This window comes from Equus caballus, chromosome 20, assembly GCF_041296265.1.
Source record: "Equus caballus isolate H_3958 breed thoroughbred chromosome 20, TB-T2T, whole genome shotgun sequence".
NCBI lineage: Eukaryota > Metazoa > Chordata > Mammalia > Perissodactyla > Equidae > Equus > Equus caballus.
Window position 1 is genome coordinate 31,055,489 of NC_091703.1, and position 18,841 is coordinate 31,074,329.

Genomic DNA, 18,841 nt, shown 5'->3' on the forward strand with positions numbered 1-18,841 from the left:
ATTAATCTGATAATGAATTATCTGAAAAGGAAATAAAGAAAACAATCCCATTTTCAATAGCAGCAAAAATAAAATATTTAAGAATAAATTTAGTCAGGTCAGCCATGGTGGTCTAGTGGTTAAGGATAGCACACTCCACTATGGTGGCCCAGGTTCAGTTCTACTAAGCCATAAAAAGAAGGTAATCCTGCCATTTGCAACAACATAGATGGAGCTTGAGGACATTACTCCAAGGGAAGTAAGTCAGATAGAGAAAGAAATATTGTATGATCTCACTTAAATGTTGATCTAAAATTTTAAAAAATCAAACTGATAGAAGAGATCAGATTTGTGTTTACCAGAGGTAGGGGTGGTGGGGGAATTGGATGAAGGTGGGCAAAAGGTGCAAACTTTCAGTATTAAGATGAATAAGTACTGGGGATGTAATGTACATCATAGTGTCTATAGTTAACACTGCTGCATGGTATATTGAAAGTTTCTAAGAAAGCAAATCCTAAAAGTTCTTATCACAGAGACAGATACATTTTTTGCTTTTCCTCTGTTTAATCTATAAGAGATGATAGATGTTAACTAAACTCATACTGGTAATTATTTCACAATATATGTAAGTCAACTCATTATGCTGTACATCTTAAGCTTATCCAGTGTTGTATGTCAATTATATCAAAATAGAATTGAAAGAAAAAGTCCAAAATAAAATATTTGAGATTTTTTCGCTTCTCCTAACATTATTATTTTCACATCATTACTATCTTGTGGGTCAGCATACTTAGACTGTTAGACTTTTGTGATAGTCATATCAAATATCAAATAAAAAATAGCTTCTGCTTTAAACAAATACTTTCTACTCATCCTAGATTTTACCTCCAAATACCCTCTATAATATCTTCTTCACCTGCTATATTCTTCTTTATTTACTTCTTGTTTATGTTATTATTTTTAAAGATTGACACCTGAGCTAACAACTGTTGCCAATCTTCTTTTTTTCCCCCTTCTTCTTCTCCCCAAAGCCCTCAAGTACATAGTTGTATATTCTAGTTGTGAGTGTCTCTGATTGTGCTGTGTGGGAGGCTGCCTCAGCATGGCCTGATGAGTGGTGCCATGTTTGTGCCCAGGATCTGAACTGGCAAAACCCTGGGCTGCCAAAGCTGAGCATGCAAACTTAACCACTCAGCCACTGGGCTGGCCATTGTTCATGTTCTGATCTAATTCTTCCTAGTAAAGTATAAACTCTCCAATAGTGAAGGTTACGTTTTAGTTATTATTGCTCATATTACCCGAAAAATGGAATTGAATCATGCCTTGACAGAATAAATTGCCACAAATGAGATTGTTTTTGATAGTAAAGCCTACATACTAATCTCAAGATTAAGTTTTAAAAATATATTGCTCTGAGCAGAAAGAGGATTAATTAATAAGCATGAAAAGAATTCAAACCACTCATTATGAGACAAGCAAATTGAATGCTTTATTACACTCTTGCTATTTTCATAGCCTCATTTATCTATACTACAGACATGTCTTGGAGTTAACACTGATAAAAAAAATTGAAAATCATTCTTGATGCTTCTCATCTTCATAATACACATCTAAGCTATCAGTGAGTATTGAAAGCTTTGTGTTCAAAACACATTCAGAATCTAACTGCCTCTCCTACTTCCACCACTATCACCCTGGTAAAGCCGCCACCAATTCTTATCCAAAGGGTTATAAGGGAATCCTAACTGATTCCATCTTTCTCCTCTACTCTGTTCTCAACACAGTAAACATTGTGATTCTTTCACTGCAGAAGTTATTTCAAGTCCACTTTTTGCTTAAATGCCCCAATATCATGCTATATCACCCAGAGTATGTGCTGAAAACATTCAGATGACCAACATGATGCCCATGACATGACTACCACCAGTTCTCTGCCCTCTTCTCCTGCCACTCTCTTCATTACCCACCGAGCTCCAAGCACAATGGACATCTTGCTTTTCCTCATACACAAGAAGTACAATCTATACCAATGCTCTTGCATTTCTGCATAAAATGCTATATTCTCATATATTTGCATGACTCACTCCTTCATTTCCTTCAGCACTCTGCTCAAATGCCAATTGTTAGACAGGCTTTCACTGACCCAACCACACAAAAGAGTGCCCATCTTGGTATACTGATTCTTCCTTACATTCCATGTGTTTTAACCTCTGAAAGAGGCTTGCATCCACTTATTCATCTTTTTATTGTCTTCCTCCTCAAGTGAAACAAGATCCATGTCCTCATATTACAAACTCAGGGGTTTCTCCACTGTAGTGTCCTCTGCAAGTTGAACACTGCTTGCTGATAAAACATTTCAAATGAATGAATCACTAAATGACAAAGAATTGCAATCCTATACATGAAGAACATAGCTACAATGGCACAAATTTCTGAAAGGAAAATAATACTTAGGAAAGGAATCAATTTATTATAGATGAGAAAATAAATGTCATATAAAAGAAAAGCGATTTTCATTTCTTCTAATGTTGTCAATGGCTTTCTTCAGACAAACAGCTTAAATTTCCTCCCAAAGACTCTCCTCAGAGCTGACATCACTTCCTTATTCCTAAGGGTGTATATCAGTGGATTCAGCACTGGAGGGACAGTGGTGTGTATGACAGCCACAAACCGTTCCTGTATTACAGAGGTGGCAGAGGTAGGGGTAATGTAGGTGAGTGCCACAGTTCCATAAAAGAGAGATACCACCATGAAATGAGAGGCACAAGTGGACAGGGCTTTGTGGAGCACACTGCAGGTCCGGCTCTTGAACAGAAGAAAGCCAATAATATAGAAGTAGGAGAGGAGGGTGAAGAAGCATGATGCCATTGCTAAGCTGCAAGTGACAATGAAAATGAGCCACTGATTGAGTCGTATGTCCCCACAAGCCAATTCTAAAAGGGGCTTCACATCGCACAAGAAGTAGCGGAGTTTTTGAGAGTGGCAAAAGTTCAGGCATGCAGTCATGACAGAATGCATCAGAGCATAAAAGAAGCTGATGAGCCAGGCCACAGCTGCCAAGAGAATACACATCTGAGGGTTCATGATAATAGTGTAACGAAGTGGGTAGCAGATGGCCACAAACCGGTCAAAGCCCATAATGGTCAGCAAGAGGGCCTCAGTGCCCCCCAGAAAGTGGAAAAAGTGTAGCTGAGTGATGCAGCCTATGAAAGATATGGTTTTGTGAGTGGAGAGGAGGTTTGACATTAGTTTAGGCAGTGTCACTGAAGAATAGCATATATCCAGAAAAGAAAGATTTCCCAGGAAAAAGTACATAGGGGAGTGGAGTCTTGGTTCTGAGATGACAATCACTAATATGGACACATTTCCAAACAAGTCTATCACGTATAGAATGAGGAAGGTCACAAAGACTATAGGCTGCAGCTCCTGAATAGAGGTCAGTTCCAGCAAAAGAAACTCATTCACTGTGGTGATGTTCTCCATTGCTTTGAGAAGGAAAAATAGTGATAATTAGTAAACTGTTCCAATATACTGTATGAGTTAAATGAAATAAGTTTGCCATCTGGAAGTATATAAGAATGATTTATGTTGAACACAGTGATCAGGAATGCTAGCATTGAATTCATTTGCAACATAAATAAGGAAAACAGAAATATGTGATAAAGTCTGAGTCAGTGTGATTTTTGTGATACGCAGAACTAAGAAGCATATTCAGAGTGCTGAGTTAAACCTGAAAAGCAGCTCATACAGAATAAAGGCAGATATTCAATGAATATATATTAACAAGTAAAAGAACAGAATTCAATTTTATCTTCTTTGATAGCATTAAAATAAATATATTTTTTTAAAAGTCTGCCAGTTGTATTTATATAAATTGAAGTACTTTTAAATGGAGGTAATAGGCACACTTCTTATTTCTGGGTGCTTGTGGAAGCACAGCGATACACCTAAATCTCCTCACATCACTCTCAACAAAATCACTAAAGTTCCCCACAACCCAAAACTTCATGAAAATAGAAGACAGGGTTTCTTTTGTGAGGAAGATTAGCCCTGAGCTAATATCTGTGCCAATCTTCCTCTCCTTTGTATGCAGGATGCCACCACACCATGGCTTGATGAGCAGTGTGTAGGTTGGCATCTGAGATCCAAACCTGCAAACCCCAAGCTGCTGTAACAGAGTGCACGAACTTAACCGCTATGCAACTGGGAAAGCCCCTAAAAGACAGTTTTTAAAGCCGACAAACTTCAAATAATGTGTAGGCAGAGGGAAAACAAACCAGCAGAATTGGTGTTAGCAGCCAGAAGAGAACATCATAGCAGCAGGGCAATTGATGCAGGATGCAAAAACTCAAAATGCTGAGAAGTCCTAGTAGCAAAATAACATTGAAAACCACAGATAAACAAACACATCGTTAAGGAGAACAGATTAGTGGTTACTAGAGGAAAAGGGAGTGGGGGGAGGGCAAAAGGGGTAAAGGGGCACATACGTATGGTGACAGATAAATATTAGACTATTGGTGGTGAACACAATGCATTCTACACAGAAACTGAAATATAATAATGTACAGTTGAAATTTACACCATGTTATAAGCTACTATGACCTCGGTAAAATAATTAAGAAAAAAAAAAGAAAGTTGAAAATAATCAATCCCAAAAAGAGAGTGTCTCACATTGAAACTGAATTTCTTGGGACTATCAGAAAAGAGCAAGTCAGTGTGCAGACAAAGACCAAGTGAAGAGAAAGGCATGTTACTGCAAAGACATTCAAGGTGTAGTAACAAAAGAGGGGAACAAGTCAAGAATCTGGGAAAAGTACCTTATCCCCTTTTCCCAGATAAACTTCTTGTTAATAACTTGTCCCTCAAAATCCAATTTATTCATTTATGAAGAATAAGGAAAGCTTTTGCATCTATATCAAAGTGCAGTAAGAAAAAAAGAAAAAAATAGTAAATCATGAATTAATATAGCCTTGAGGCAAGACTGTGAATGTGCACTGTTGGTTGTCTCAAGTGAATACAAAGTATTTCTGATCTTTCTTGCTAATAATTAGTGAAAATCATGCATTCACCAAATCACTAACCACAGCCACCAAGTATAGCCAACTCAGATATACAATCAGTCCTTGAAAACGACTAGTGGGTGGTCCTGTGAAAACACTAAATTTACTGTTAGATGGCTTCAGACAAGCGATGTTTTTATCATCTGACTTCCGTACAGCAAGCTCTCCCTCAGCATTACAGAGAACCATAACAATATTTTGGGTGACCAGTTGTCATGTTAGTTTAGATTCTACATCCAAAAGCTCTTAAGAGATTTGGATTCTTCCCTTTCCAAAGTACATAATTATTCAGATCATGGGCCATAGATCTGTTTTGGATAAGAACTAGGAAAATTGCCACCTTAAACACTTTCTGTGACATTGCCGGGACTTTCCTCAAAGGGACCCTGCAGCTCCTTCAGTTGATAGGCTTTGAAAACTGGTTCAGGTATGGAAACTGAGTAAGAAATCATGATTTTTTTCCATTGAGGTGACTGATATCAGGCTTCCACTCACCCGCTCTTAATACATACCAAGCAATCAATATTCTTCTTGGCTTGTAAAGAATTTTTCTCATGATATATTTTCTATAACCATAGATGCATGCAGGTCAGGATCCCCTAATTGTCATTTCTACCTTGTTGCCTGTTGTACCAATTTCATCCATTTTGTCTCTGACAGATACTCTGTTAATCACCTATCTAAGGAAATGTGATGCTTCTTCCAAGATTTAGCTAGTTACAATAGGTCAACACCAATACATTATCAAAATTACTTAAGGCTGTAAATTGTAGAAGAATTTATGTAGTGTGTGTGTGTGTTTGTATGTAAGAGAGAGACACAGAAGCAGAATATAATGACTTCAAACACCAACTACCTGGAATTAAACCAAACTCCACAAAACTGCTGTCATTCCAGACACTAACCACAAGTTTGGGCACTGCCAGACCACTTCCACTTCTGACTATCTGGCTACAAATTTGAAGGTTACCATATCCTCAGGTTAGATAATTTGCTAGAATGACTCACAAGACTCAGGAAATTGCTATTCTTATGATTACAATTTTATCACAGAAAGGGATAAAAATCATGAATACAAAGGAGAGACAAATAGGGCAAACTCTAGGAGGGTCCCAAATGCAAAACTTGTTTGTCTTCAAAATGTGTTACCTTCCTATCATATTGATATTTGTATTATTCAGTGTTCTCCAGAAAAACAGAACTAATAGGATGTATTTATCTCCACCTATCTATCATTTATGTATCTATCACCTATGGAGATTTATTATAAGAATTGGCTCATGCAATTATGGAGGCCAGTAAGTCCCATGATCTGCCATCTGAAAAATGGAGAACCAAGGAAGACAGTGATGTAATTCAGTCTGAATCCAAAGGCCCAAGAACAAGGATCACTGATGTCCAAAGGCAGGAAAAGTTGGATACCCCATCCGAACTAGGTTTACTAGTTGAATCCCAACAATCCACCTTTCCTCCACCTTTTTGTTAATCAGGATCTCCATGGATTATATGATGCCCGCTCGCATTGGTGAGGGTGATCTTCTTTACTTAGTTTACCAATTCAAATGCTAATCTCTTCCAGAAACATCCTCATAGACACACTCAGAAAGAATGTTTTACCAGCTATCTGGGTATACTTTAGCTCAGTAAAGTTGACATATAAAATTAAACATCACAATGTTCAAAAGTGTGCAAAGTATTGCCGACAGAAGAAGCTCACTGGAGACTTGACGTCCAGAGTTTTTACTGAGGTTACATTACATAGGTATGATTGATTGAATTATTGGCCACGTGGCTGAACTCAATCTCCAGCCTCCCTCTTCTCTTAGAAGTCAGGCTAATATCACCATCACTCAAAACCCAAAACCTCTAATCATATGGTTGGTCTTTCTAACATAACCTGTCAACTTTGAAGCTACAGGGACCCTCACAAGTCACCTTATGAGCATAAATTCGGGAGTGATCCAAGTGGCTCATGAATAACAAAGACACTTCTGTCACTTGGGAAATTCCAAGAGTTTTAGAAACTCTATGCGAGAAACCCAGGAGAGAGAGCAGATAAATTTTTTACCTCATCTCTCCCTATCCTTCCTACCACCTTTTAGTTCTCCATAGCACTTAATTACCCTTGCATGTGTACTTATGGATTTGTTTATTGTGTGTCCTCTAATATACTAAACTTTAAGTTTCATGAGATTGTGAAATTTGTTTTGCTCACTCCTATGTTTCCTGCATCTACTACACTGCCTGACACCATATATACTCAATGACTATCTCTTAAATAAATAAATAAGTAAATAACTGGGTGAATAAAAACTAGGCAAATAATAATTATGCACAAGTTAGACCAAAACAAAGTCACAGGTGCTACAAGTTGCTGAGAAGAAAATAGAAATCAAGTAGACTATTCATTTATTGCAATGAAAGGATGAAACTCTCAATGGAAATGAAACATAAGTCTGATTAGTCCCAGTGGCAGTCTTTAAACAACTTCCTCCCCCGGATTTTCTTCAGTTCCAACATCAATTCTTTATTCCTAAGAGTGTATATTAGTGGAATCAGCACTGGGGTGACAGCATTGTATATGTATATGTATATGTATATGTGTATATGTATGTGTATATGATGGCCATCATCTAGTCCTGAATCGTGGACGTGGCTGAGGCAAGACAAATGTATGTGAAGCCCACAGGTCCATAGAAAAGACATACCACCATGAAATGAGAGGCACAAGTGGACAGAACCTTGTGTAGTATTCTTCAGGACTGATTCTTGAACAGAAGGAAGCCAGTAATATAGTAGTAGGAGAGAAGAATCAGGAAGAAAGCTCCCATGGATTTGTTACCTGTGACAACAGAAAGGAGCCACTGACTAACTAGTGTGTTACTATAGGCCAGTTATAAGAGGCGCTTGACATCACAGAAGAAATGATTGAGTTTTTGACAGTGGCAAAAGTTCAGGCATGCAGTGGTGAGAGAATGAATCAGAGCATAAAAGAAGCTGGTGAGCCTGCTCATAGCTGCCAAGAGAATTCACATCGGGGTTCATGATGACAGTGTAGCAAAGTGTGTTGCAGACGGCAACAAAACGATCAAAGGCCATGATAGCCAGTAAGATGGACTCTGTGCTTCCCAGAAAGTGGAAGAAGTGTAGCTGAGTGATGTAGCCTAGGAAAGATATGGCCTTGCAAGTAGAGAGGAGGTTTATAAGTACGTTGGGCAGTGTCACTGAAGAAGAGTAAGTGTCGAGACAAAAAAGGTTTCCCAGGAAAAAATGCATACATGAGAGGAGTTTGGATTCCAAAATAACAATCAATCAAATAGCTCCATTTCCAACAAAGTTTATCAGGTAAATGATTCAGAAAATCACAAAGAAGAAAGGCTAGAACTCTTGAACACAGGTCAGGCCAAGTAAAAGAAACTCATTCATTGTAGTGACATTTCCCATTGCTTTGGGACGTAAACGTAGCAATAACAATGAGTTAATTTTTCTGAACTTTTAACTTTACGCTATGGGAGTTAAGTAAAGCAATTTTAATATTTGTTGGAACCTAGAGGTGAGCTACAATGTGAAGAATATTTAGGAGTGGCAAAGTAAATTTACTTACAACAAAATTTAGGAAGAATAACATACCTGATATATTGTGAATCAGTAAAATGATATTAGAGTAATAGGAACAGCGTATCATGAACAAATCAAATATAGATAAAGGGTATTTTTTTAAATTAGGAAACATAAGGCATCACCATAAACTCACATATTACATTAAAATTAGAGGTTAGACAAATTTAAAACATACAAAAAAAGGGAATAGTTAGTGGTTCTGCTTATTATTCTAGGTTCTGGTAGTAACACAGGTGTATTCTAGTGAGGCTTTCCCCTCTTCTCCTAAGATGCATAAAAACCACAGGAAATTAACACATCCCTCCTGACAACCTAAACCTTTGGTAAAATTAAGAGACATAAAACTCAGAAACTTCAAATATTGTGTAAGTAGAGGGGATCCCAAACAGCATAATGAGCATCAGTAGTCACAAGATTGCAACATGGCAGTGGGGCCATGGGTGCAGTTGAGAAAAACTTGAAATAGTGAAAAGCCTTACCAGTAGGAGAACTTTGAAAACACTCCAAAATTTTCAGCCCCAGAAGAAGACTGCCCCACAGTTAGTGGTAATTCCTACAGGGGGAAAAAATAGAATAAAGCACTGCATAAGCGCTGAGGGAGATAGACAGAAAAGCCATAGTAAATGTAAGAAGAACAAAGAAATCCTTGCCATTTGTAATAGAAAATAATGACTACTGTATCAACAGAAGAGGGAGCCTTTGAACTGAGGAATTTGAAAAACTACCTGATACATTTTCCTGACCCACCGACACTAAGATTCTCCTACTAATAATCATAGCCCAATGTAAGCTCCCAGTAAAACAGATTAAAAAATTGACAGAAATAGTGAAGAAATAGTCAAATCCACAAGCATTATAAGAAGTTTTAACACATCTCTCTATACCTGATAGAAGAATCAGCCAAAAAGTCAGGAAGGATATAAAAATCTGAACAATATAATTTGCAAATTTTATATATATAATGCCTAACCCAACAAGAAAATAATTCACACACTCACAAAACATAAACTGAGAGAATTCATGGCAGAACGAAAAGATCCTAAACAGAAGAATGGAAATGCAAAAAGAAATGAAGCACATCAGAATGGATAAGTGTCTGCAGCATGCATACAAGAAAAAGAGGACTCTAGCAAGGTGAAAAATGACTGTACAATGCAATTATCATTATGACTTGTGGATTTTAAGGCTATGCAAATACTATGTATGAACAGAAAAAAATAAAATAATTCATGTTATTTTCAAGTGTACGTTGAACATTTACAAAATCAAACGTAGGTTGAGTCTTAAAAAAAAAGCTTCCGAAATTTCAAAAGGTAGAGTCATTCAAAGAATACCCTTTGACTATGGTGGAATTAGAAAAAATAAGAAAGAGATATCTAGAAACTCACTAAATGTTTGCAATTAAGCAATGCACACTTAAATAATTCATGGATTAAAAGAGAAATCCAAAGAGGAGTTAAAAAATACTTTTAACTAAATAACGAAGGTGAGACATAGCAAACCTTTTGGTATGCAGCTAAAGAAATAAAGAGAAGAAGAAATTTTGCCTTAAATTCCTATGTTAGAAAAGAAGAAATATTGAAAATCAATATCCTAAACTTTCTTTTCAAGAAGCTTAATGAGTGAATGAGTGAATGAATAAAACCAGCAACTCAAACCTAAAGAAAGTACAACGAAGGAAATAATGAAAATATTAATAACATGAGTCATTGAAATAGAAAACAAAAGCTCAATAGAGAAAAGTTAATAAAGTCAAATTTAGTTATTTGAAAAGATTAGTGAAAGTAATAAACTCAGTAAGCCTGCTAGAGAACTCAAATTACCAATTTGAAAGGTAAAATCACTTCGGATATTATCAATACCAAAAATCATGAGGTCATTATGAACAACTATATGTGACTAATTTGATAATTTAGATGACAATTTTAATTAAAAATTACTTCAAACAAAAGTAAATTACAAAAACTGATAATAAAAGAAAGAAAATGTGAAGGGTTTAATATATATATAAAGGAAACTGGAGCTGTTATTTAAAATCTTCCCCAAAATAAAGCACCAAGTCCAGATTTCCCTGGTGAATTCCACCAAACAGTTAGGGAAGAAATCATAGCAATTTACCCAAATTCTTCCAAAGAAAGAATATGAATACTTCTCAACTTCTTTTATAAAGTCAGCGTAACCTTGATACCAACACTTGAAAAAGGATTTACGAGAAAGGAAAATTGTTAACTTTACGCTATGGGAGTTAAGTAAAGCTTCATGAATATAGATGCAAAATCCATTTCTTACCATCTCCTATACCATTCTGTTTGTCCAAGTCACTCTCATCACTCATTTGGATTATTGGAATGATGTTGTTTCTAGTTTTGTCCAACCCCTATTTTCAAGATAGCATCCAGGATTATTCTGTTAAATATAAGTGTAAGGCTCTAAGCTCTGTAATGGTTTCCATCTTATTCAGAATAAAAATTCAAAGTCAATACAGTAACCTACAAGATCCTATGTGATGACCTCTATTTACTTTCTGCAACTACTTCCACTCTTCCCCTTGATTACTCACACACACTGACCTCTATGCTCTGCCTAGAATGCACTAATCACACTCTCATCTCAAGGTATGTGCACCAGCTCTCCACTTGTCTGAAACACTCTTACTCTTGGTAAATCCACATAACTAATTCCCACATGTCTTTCAGGTCTTTGCCCTAAAGCCACTCCCTCAATATAGATGTCTCTGATTGTCCTTCATTAGATTATTTTTTAAAAAAACCATACTGTCTCATCCTGTCCTGCTATGTTGTTATCAATAGCACCTATCTTAACGTGGTGTATTAGATTTTATTAAGCATGTCTTTTTTCTTCAACTTAAATGTGCCTGGAACATTTTTTTTTTTTTGAGGTATATTAGCCCTGAACTAACATCCGCTGCCAATCCTCCTGTTTTTGCTAAGGAAGACTGGCCCTGAGCTAACATCTGTGCTCATCTTCCTCTAGTTTATATCTGCGACGTCTGCCACAGCATGGCTTGACAAGTAGTGCGCAGGTCCGCACCTGGGATCTGAAGCGGGGAACACTGAGCCACCAAAGTAGAATGTGCAAACTTAACTACTGCATCACCAGGCATGCCCCAACAATTTTTTGTGCACTCTTTATATTTACCGAATTAACTAACAGAGTGTTATTACCCGTTCAGTGTTTATCGACTATGACAACTACCCTCAAGAGGTCAGATTTGCCATTTTTTAACCACTCTAATCTACGATGTATCTACAATATACCCCTTAATGTGATGCTAAACTCACAATAGACTCCTTCACTTTTATCAGAGTACATGGCAACACAGAAAGTGAACAATGAACATTTGTAGATTAAGTAAACAATTTTTAGCCATATAAGTCTAGCTGTTTTAGCAATTCATTTTGGTCATGGACTGCTCTCAGTGACAATAGTGACTCAATAATTAACTAGCATCAGTAAACAGTATTTAAAATTTAAATAATTATATGATTCATGAAAGGACACAAAAGTCTACGCACTGCATTCCATGAAAATGGGTACAGAAGAAACTTTCTAAGTGGAATTGTTGGTAGTGGAGGGAAAAGGATTACTCTCAGGAATTATATATGAAAGACATTGTGACTAGTGCATACATTAAGGATTCGGGATATGCTCATGTGAAAATACATAACTTTAGGCTACAGTTCTAAAAGTTATTTTCCTTTTTGCAGGATAATACCACCACCTTCTTCCACTAAAAATACTGCTACTGCAAAGTTGTGTAAATATCTAACACTAGATGCAATCTAACATATTGTCTAACACTAGAACTGGAATAGACTACCTGTAAGAATACTAATTTTACTATATAATAATACATTACTCATCTAATTCTTTTCTCTCTCTCTTCTTTCTTTTATCTTTCTTTAACTCTTCGTAATACACATACGCACACAGACACACATACAGACCACTAAATAGACATACACACTCGGGTATTTAATCCAAACATACACCCATACTTGATCACAAAGAGAGTCTACCTTGAAAGAAACAAATACTAATTTAAAAAAGCATAAATATGTATAGATAAAGAGATTGGGAAATTCAAAGCTTTACTAGCTAACGACTTATGCCATGCACTCACCTGCTGTTCCACTCTGTACTTTTCACAGCCTAAGTCAAACAGTTTTGCCAGTTACTCTCACTCATCCCTTCCAATGATTGTAAACCCTTTTCATCAGAAAATTCTTCCTCTAACCTAATATCACGTTTTGCTATTTATTCTCAGGCAATTTGTCCTGCACTTCTGTCTGTACATACTTGCCATTTACATAAATCTTTGCTCAAAATAATATCCAAAATCAGAGATCAGGGGTGCTTGTTGACTCCTTGAATAAAATTATTAGAGAAATTTCTGGCTGCTGAAAGCCTCTTATGTCCATTTTTATTTCAAACAGATTACATCTAAATGTAAGATTGAATCCCAGAAAATCTCATCTCTTATTCTGGCCAGAAAACAAACAGATTAAACCCTACTGAAACCTCTCCAGTGGCATCTTGGGCATTAATATCTTGGGATTTTCTCTCTAAAGACTTATTCTCTCCGTATTTCTCTTCCCATAAGTATCAATTTATATCCCTCTTTGTTGTGCTTGTAAGGCCACTACATTGCTTTTTTTAAAAAAAATATAAATCTTTGACAGAGTCCTTTGTTGGTCATAAGAAAAGAGGAGTGATGAGAATATGTAAAAAAAGAGAAGACACAGTCCCCGTCTTGAGAAGCCTAACATCTAGTAAATGCAAAAAGTGGTATCACTAAGAGGAATATAATGGAAATTAAAAGTGATTAGTTATAAACTGAGTTCTATAGATTAAAAAAGGGAGAGATTTGAGAAAATGATGATCAAACAAGGAAGAATCAACAGTGCAGATGAATTTGTTTAACTTACACTTGGGGGTTGTTTATAGAGACTCTTGGCAGAAGCAAAAGAATTAAGACACTCTGTATGTAAGAGTCTATTGAAATAATGCAAAGAAGCAAAGTCATCATTTGTACTATTATGATAAACACTCTTTCTAAATTTGAATAGAGAGATGATGTATCTCCTGGTTTCCATGTCACTTCACCAGAAACCAATAAAATCAATTTTATAATTTATTAGGATTTATTAGGAATTTTATGATTTATTATTGTCAAAATTTTATTTTAAAATGATTCTCTTTATTTCGGAGTAAGAGTCAAAGAGTTTTCAGAATAATACAATTAATTGCAGGATCAGACTCAATAAAATGGCTCTCAGGAAACTGATCTGTAGACAATTTGTTTTCGACAATTAGCTTTTCCCCCTTCAAAACCTCATACAACAGAGAGTTATGCTGCTAATATGGCTACGTAAGCAGTTAACAGGTACACCTAACTTTAGAGAGACTGAATGCAAAATCAAACAAAAACTGAACATTCTGACAATGATCAAAAGCAGGCAGATTTAGGGAGAGTCAAAGATTAGGAAAAAAAATAAAACTTGATGGCTTTCCAGTTTTTATGGCTCGTAATAAGCAAGGATACTATTGGCACCACATGCTAAATAAAACTTGATAGAAAACCCACAAATGTTCTGGCATGGAGAATAGAAGGATAGAGTTTGAGACAATATCAATTATTGAAAATCAAGAGAGACGTGTAGGATATAAGAGAGCCAAAGAGAGGAAACTCTAATTCTTTGGATAATTCCACACAAAGCCCTGGCTGACATATGAACTGCATGTGGAAGGAAGTTACTATAAGTAGCTCAGTTTATGATAAAAGAACTGAAATGTGATTGAAGACCCACCTAAGAAACAAAATGTGCAATTGGAGTCCAACCAAGTTAATTGCTGGCTAATTCTAAAACATAAATATGCTTACAAAAAGTATAATAGACTCCAAAGCCTCCATAACATAACATTCATGATTCCCATAGTACAATTTAAAATTACGTTACACACAAACAAGCAGGAAAATTTGATTCATTTCAAACGAAAAAAATGATGAACTGAAGTCACCTCAAGGTGACTCAGATGGTAGAATTTGCAGGCAATGATTAAGTCAGCTATTTAAATATGCCCAGTGAGGTAAATGAAAATATGCTCGTAAAAAAAATGCAGAGTTAGGAAATCTCAGCAGAGAAAAACAAGCTATTTAAAAAACGGAAATTCTAGTAGAAATTTACATCTAAAATTGAAAAAGTTGGATGGACTTAATGGCAGAATTGGGATGACAGAGGAAAGAGTAGGAGAACATTGAAGATAGATCAATATAAATCATCTAATCTGAAGAAAAGACGAAAAAGCATTAAAAAGATGAACAGAGTCAAGAACCTAAGGGGATGATATCAAAACACCTAGTATATATATATATATATTATATATATATATATTATATAATATATGTATATATATATTATTGGAACACAAAAGGAAAGGAGAGAGAGGATGAGGAAGAAGAAAATATTTGAAGAAATAATGGCCAAACACTTCTGAGAGTTGGCAGAAAACAAACATTTACAGATTCAAGAAGGTTAGCAAATCCAAAGCAGGACGAATAAAAATAAAATCACATTCATGTATATTATCCAAAATGCTGAAAGAAGGGATAAAGAAATAACTTTGAGGAAAATTTGAAAGCATAGCACAATACATACAAGGTGAGAATGGTTTCAATAACTGCTGCTCCAGCATCATAAAATATGCAGACTAGAAGACAGTGGAACTTCAACTTTTAAATGTTGAAAGAAAAAAATTGTCAACTCTGAATTATTTCTCCAGTCAAAACTTTCTTTAAGAATGAAGGTGAAGGGCCGGCTCCGTGGCCGAGTGGTTCAGTTCGTGCGCTCTGCTGCGGCGGCCCAGGGTTCGGATCCTGGGCGTGGACATGGCACCAGTCGTCAGGCCACCTTGAGGCGGCGTCCCACATCCCAAAACTAGGAGGACATGCAGCTAGGATATACAACTGTGTACCGGGGGGTTTGGGGAGATAAAGCAGGAAAAAAAAAAAAAAAAAAAGATTGGGAACAGTTGTTAGCCCAGGTGTCAATCTTTAAAAAAAAAAGAAAAAAAGGAAGATTAGCAACAGTTGTTAGCCCAGGTGCCAATCTTTGAAAAAAAAACAAAAAGAATGAAGGTGAAATAAAAAGCATTTTCACCAAAAGAAAATTAATAGAGTCTATCGCCAAGAGAACTGCAATAAAAGAAATACTGAAGGATGTAGTTCAAGCTAAATAGACATTACCAGATAGAAACTCAAACTTCCAGGAAGAAATGAAGGGTGGCGGAAATAATAAATATATTAAATATGATAAATATAATAAATATATATTAAATATATTAAATATAAATAATAAATATGGGGTAGACACCATTTTTCTGTGAAAAGTTGAAGCCTTTCCTTTAAGATCAAGAACAAGACAAAAATTCTCACTCCCACTCTTCTATTCAACATAGTACTAGACGGTGTAGCCAGAGCAATTAGGTGAAAAAAAAAAATCAAAGGCATCCAAATCATAAGAAAGATATGAAACTGTCTCTTTCAGATGACTTGATCTTATGTATACAGAACCCTAAGATGCCACCAAAAGACTGTTAGAACTAACAAGTGAATACAATAAAACTGCAGGATATAAAATTAACATACAAAAATCAGTTGTGAATATATATGCTAACAAGGAACTATCTGAAAAAGAAATTAAGAAAACAATCCCATTTATAATAGCATCAAAAAAATAAAATATTTAGGAATAAATTTAACCAATGAGATGAAAGATCTGTACACTTAAAAGTATAAGATATTGAGGAAAGAAATTTAAAAAGACACAAACAAATGGAAAGATAGTTTGTGTTCATGGTTTGGAAGAATTAATAATACTAAAATGTCTATACTGCCCAAACTGACCTACGGACTCAATGCATTCCCTATCAAAATTTCGTTGGCATTTTTCACAGAAAGAAAAAAAAAATCGTAAAATTCATATGGAACCATACCAGACTCTGATTAGCTAAAGTAAGCTTGAGAAAGAAAACCAAAGCTGGAGGCATCACTTACTGATTTCAAATTATATTACAAAGTTATTGTAATGACAACAATATAGTACTGGGATAAAAATAGACACATAGACCACTGGAATAGAATAGGTAGACCAGAAGTAAACCTGCAAATATATAGTCAACTAAGTTTTGATAAGGTACCAAGAATACACAATGAGGAAAGGATATTCTTTTTGATAAATGGTGTTGGGAAAACTGGATATCCACACACAAAAGAATGAAATTAGACCCATATCTTACACCATACACAAAAATCAACTCAAAATGGATCAAAGACTTAAACATATGATCTGAAACCATAAAATTTCTAGGAGAAAAATGGGAAAATGCTCCTTGACATTGGTCTTGGCAATAATGTTTTTGGATATGACACCAAGCACAAGAAACAAAAACAAAAATAAATAAGTAGGATTACATCAAACTAAAAAGCTTCTACACAGCAAAAGAGATAATCAAGAAAAGGAAAATACAACCTACAGAATAGGAGAAATTATTTGCAAAGTGAGTATCCAATACGTGGTTAATATCCAAACTATATAAGGAAACCCCACAAATCAACAGCAAAAAACAAGAACAAAAACAAAAACCAACTCAATTTAAAAATGAGCAAAGAACATCAAAAAACATTTATTCAGAGAAGACATACATATGGCCATAGCCACATGATAAGGTGCTCTAATCAGTGGGGAAATGCAGATGAAAGCCACAATGAGATATCACCTCACACTTGTAAGGATTGTTATTATTAAAAAAGCAAAAGATAACAAGCATAGATGAAGATGTGAAGATAAGAAAACCCTGGAGCACTATTAGTGGAACTTAAAATTGCCATAGCCATTATGGAACACAGTACAAAGTCTTCTCAAAAGATTAAAAACAGGATTTCCATATGATCTAGCAATCCTCCTTCTGGGTATTTATCCAAAGGAATTGAAATCAGGATCTTGAAGACATACTGCACTGTTGTGTTCATTGCAGCATTATTCACATTAGCCGAAACATGGAAACAACCTAAATGTTCACCAATGGGCAAATTGATAAAAAAAAAAAATGTCATATAGGGGATGGCCCAGTGGCATAGTGCTTATGTTTATGCATTCAGCTTTGGTGACCCAGGGTTCACGGTTTTGGGTCCTGGGCGCAGACCCACACACCACTTATTGAGCCGTGCTGTGGCGGTGGCCCACATATAAAATAGAGGAAGATTGGCACAGATGTTAGCTCAGGGACAATCTTCCTCACCATAAAAAGAGAAAGAAAGAAAACATGATACATACATACAATGGAATATTATTCAGCTATAAAAAAGAAAGAAATTCTGTCATTTGTGACGATATGGACAAACCTGGAGGATATTATGTTATGTGAAATATGCCAGACACAGAAAAACAAATATTACATAGTTTCACTTCTATGTGGAATTTAAATTGGTAAATTCATAGAGGAAGAGAGTAGAGGTTGCCAGCTTACCAGGGGCCAGGTGGAGGGGGGAAATAGGAAGGTGATGATCAAAGAGTACAAAATTTTAGTTACTCAAGATGAATAAGTTCTGGAAATTTACAGCATACTGGCTATAACTAGCAATATTGTATTTTATACTAAAAATTTGCTAAGAGAGTAAATCTTGTGTTGTTACTACACAAAAAAATAATAATAAAGGGTGTGGAAGGAAACTTTGGGAGATGATGGATATGTCTAGACCTTGATGGATGTGATGAATTCACAGGTGCATACTTAATCCCAAACTCATCAAGTTTGGAACATTAAATATGCACCTCTTCCTACATGTCAATCATACCTCAATAAAGTGGTTTTTTTAAAGACTATTTTTCCACTTAATTCTTTAAAATACACAACATATTTTAATGAAAAAAATGATAACTTTATTTTTTAGGATTTAAAATGTATGTAGATGCAATACATAAAACAACTGTAACAAAAAAGATTAAGGGGGGAACAGACCTAAAGAAAGAATTAAGCTTCCAGCATTCTATATTGAAACATTACAAAATTAAATCTAAGGAGATGTGTAAAGGTAGAGATGTATATTGTAGTCCCTAGAGCAATAACTAAAAAATAAATAAATATAGATACAGTTAAAA

General features: G+C 35.5%; 1 protein-coding gene and 1 pseudogene across 1 annotated transcript; both read right to left on the reverse strand.

Annotated features, from left to right (window-relative positions):
* Positions 1–2,523: 2,523 nt before the first annotated feature.
* On the reverse strand, positions 2,524–3,462 carry OR12D25 (olfactory receptor family 12 subfamily D member 25). Its single transcript, NM_001391026.1, is given in 1 exon segment — positions 2,524–3,462. A coding segment is annotated over 1 exon segment (939 nt).
* Positions 7,509–8,483, reverse strand: OR12D28P (olfactory receptor family 12 subfamily D member 28, pseudogene; annotated as a pseudogene).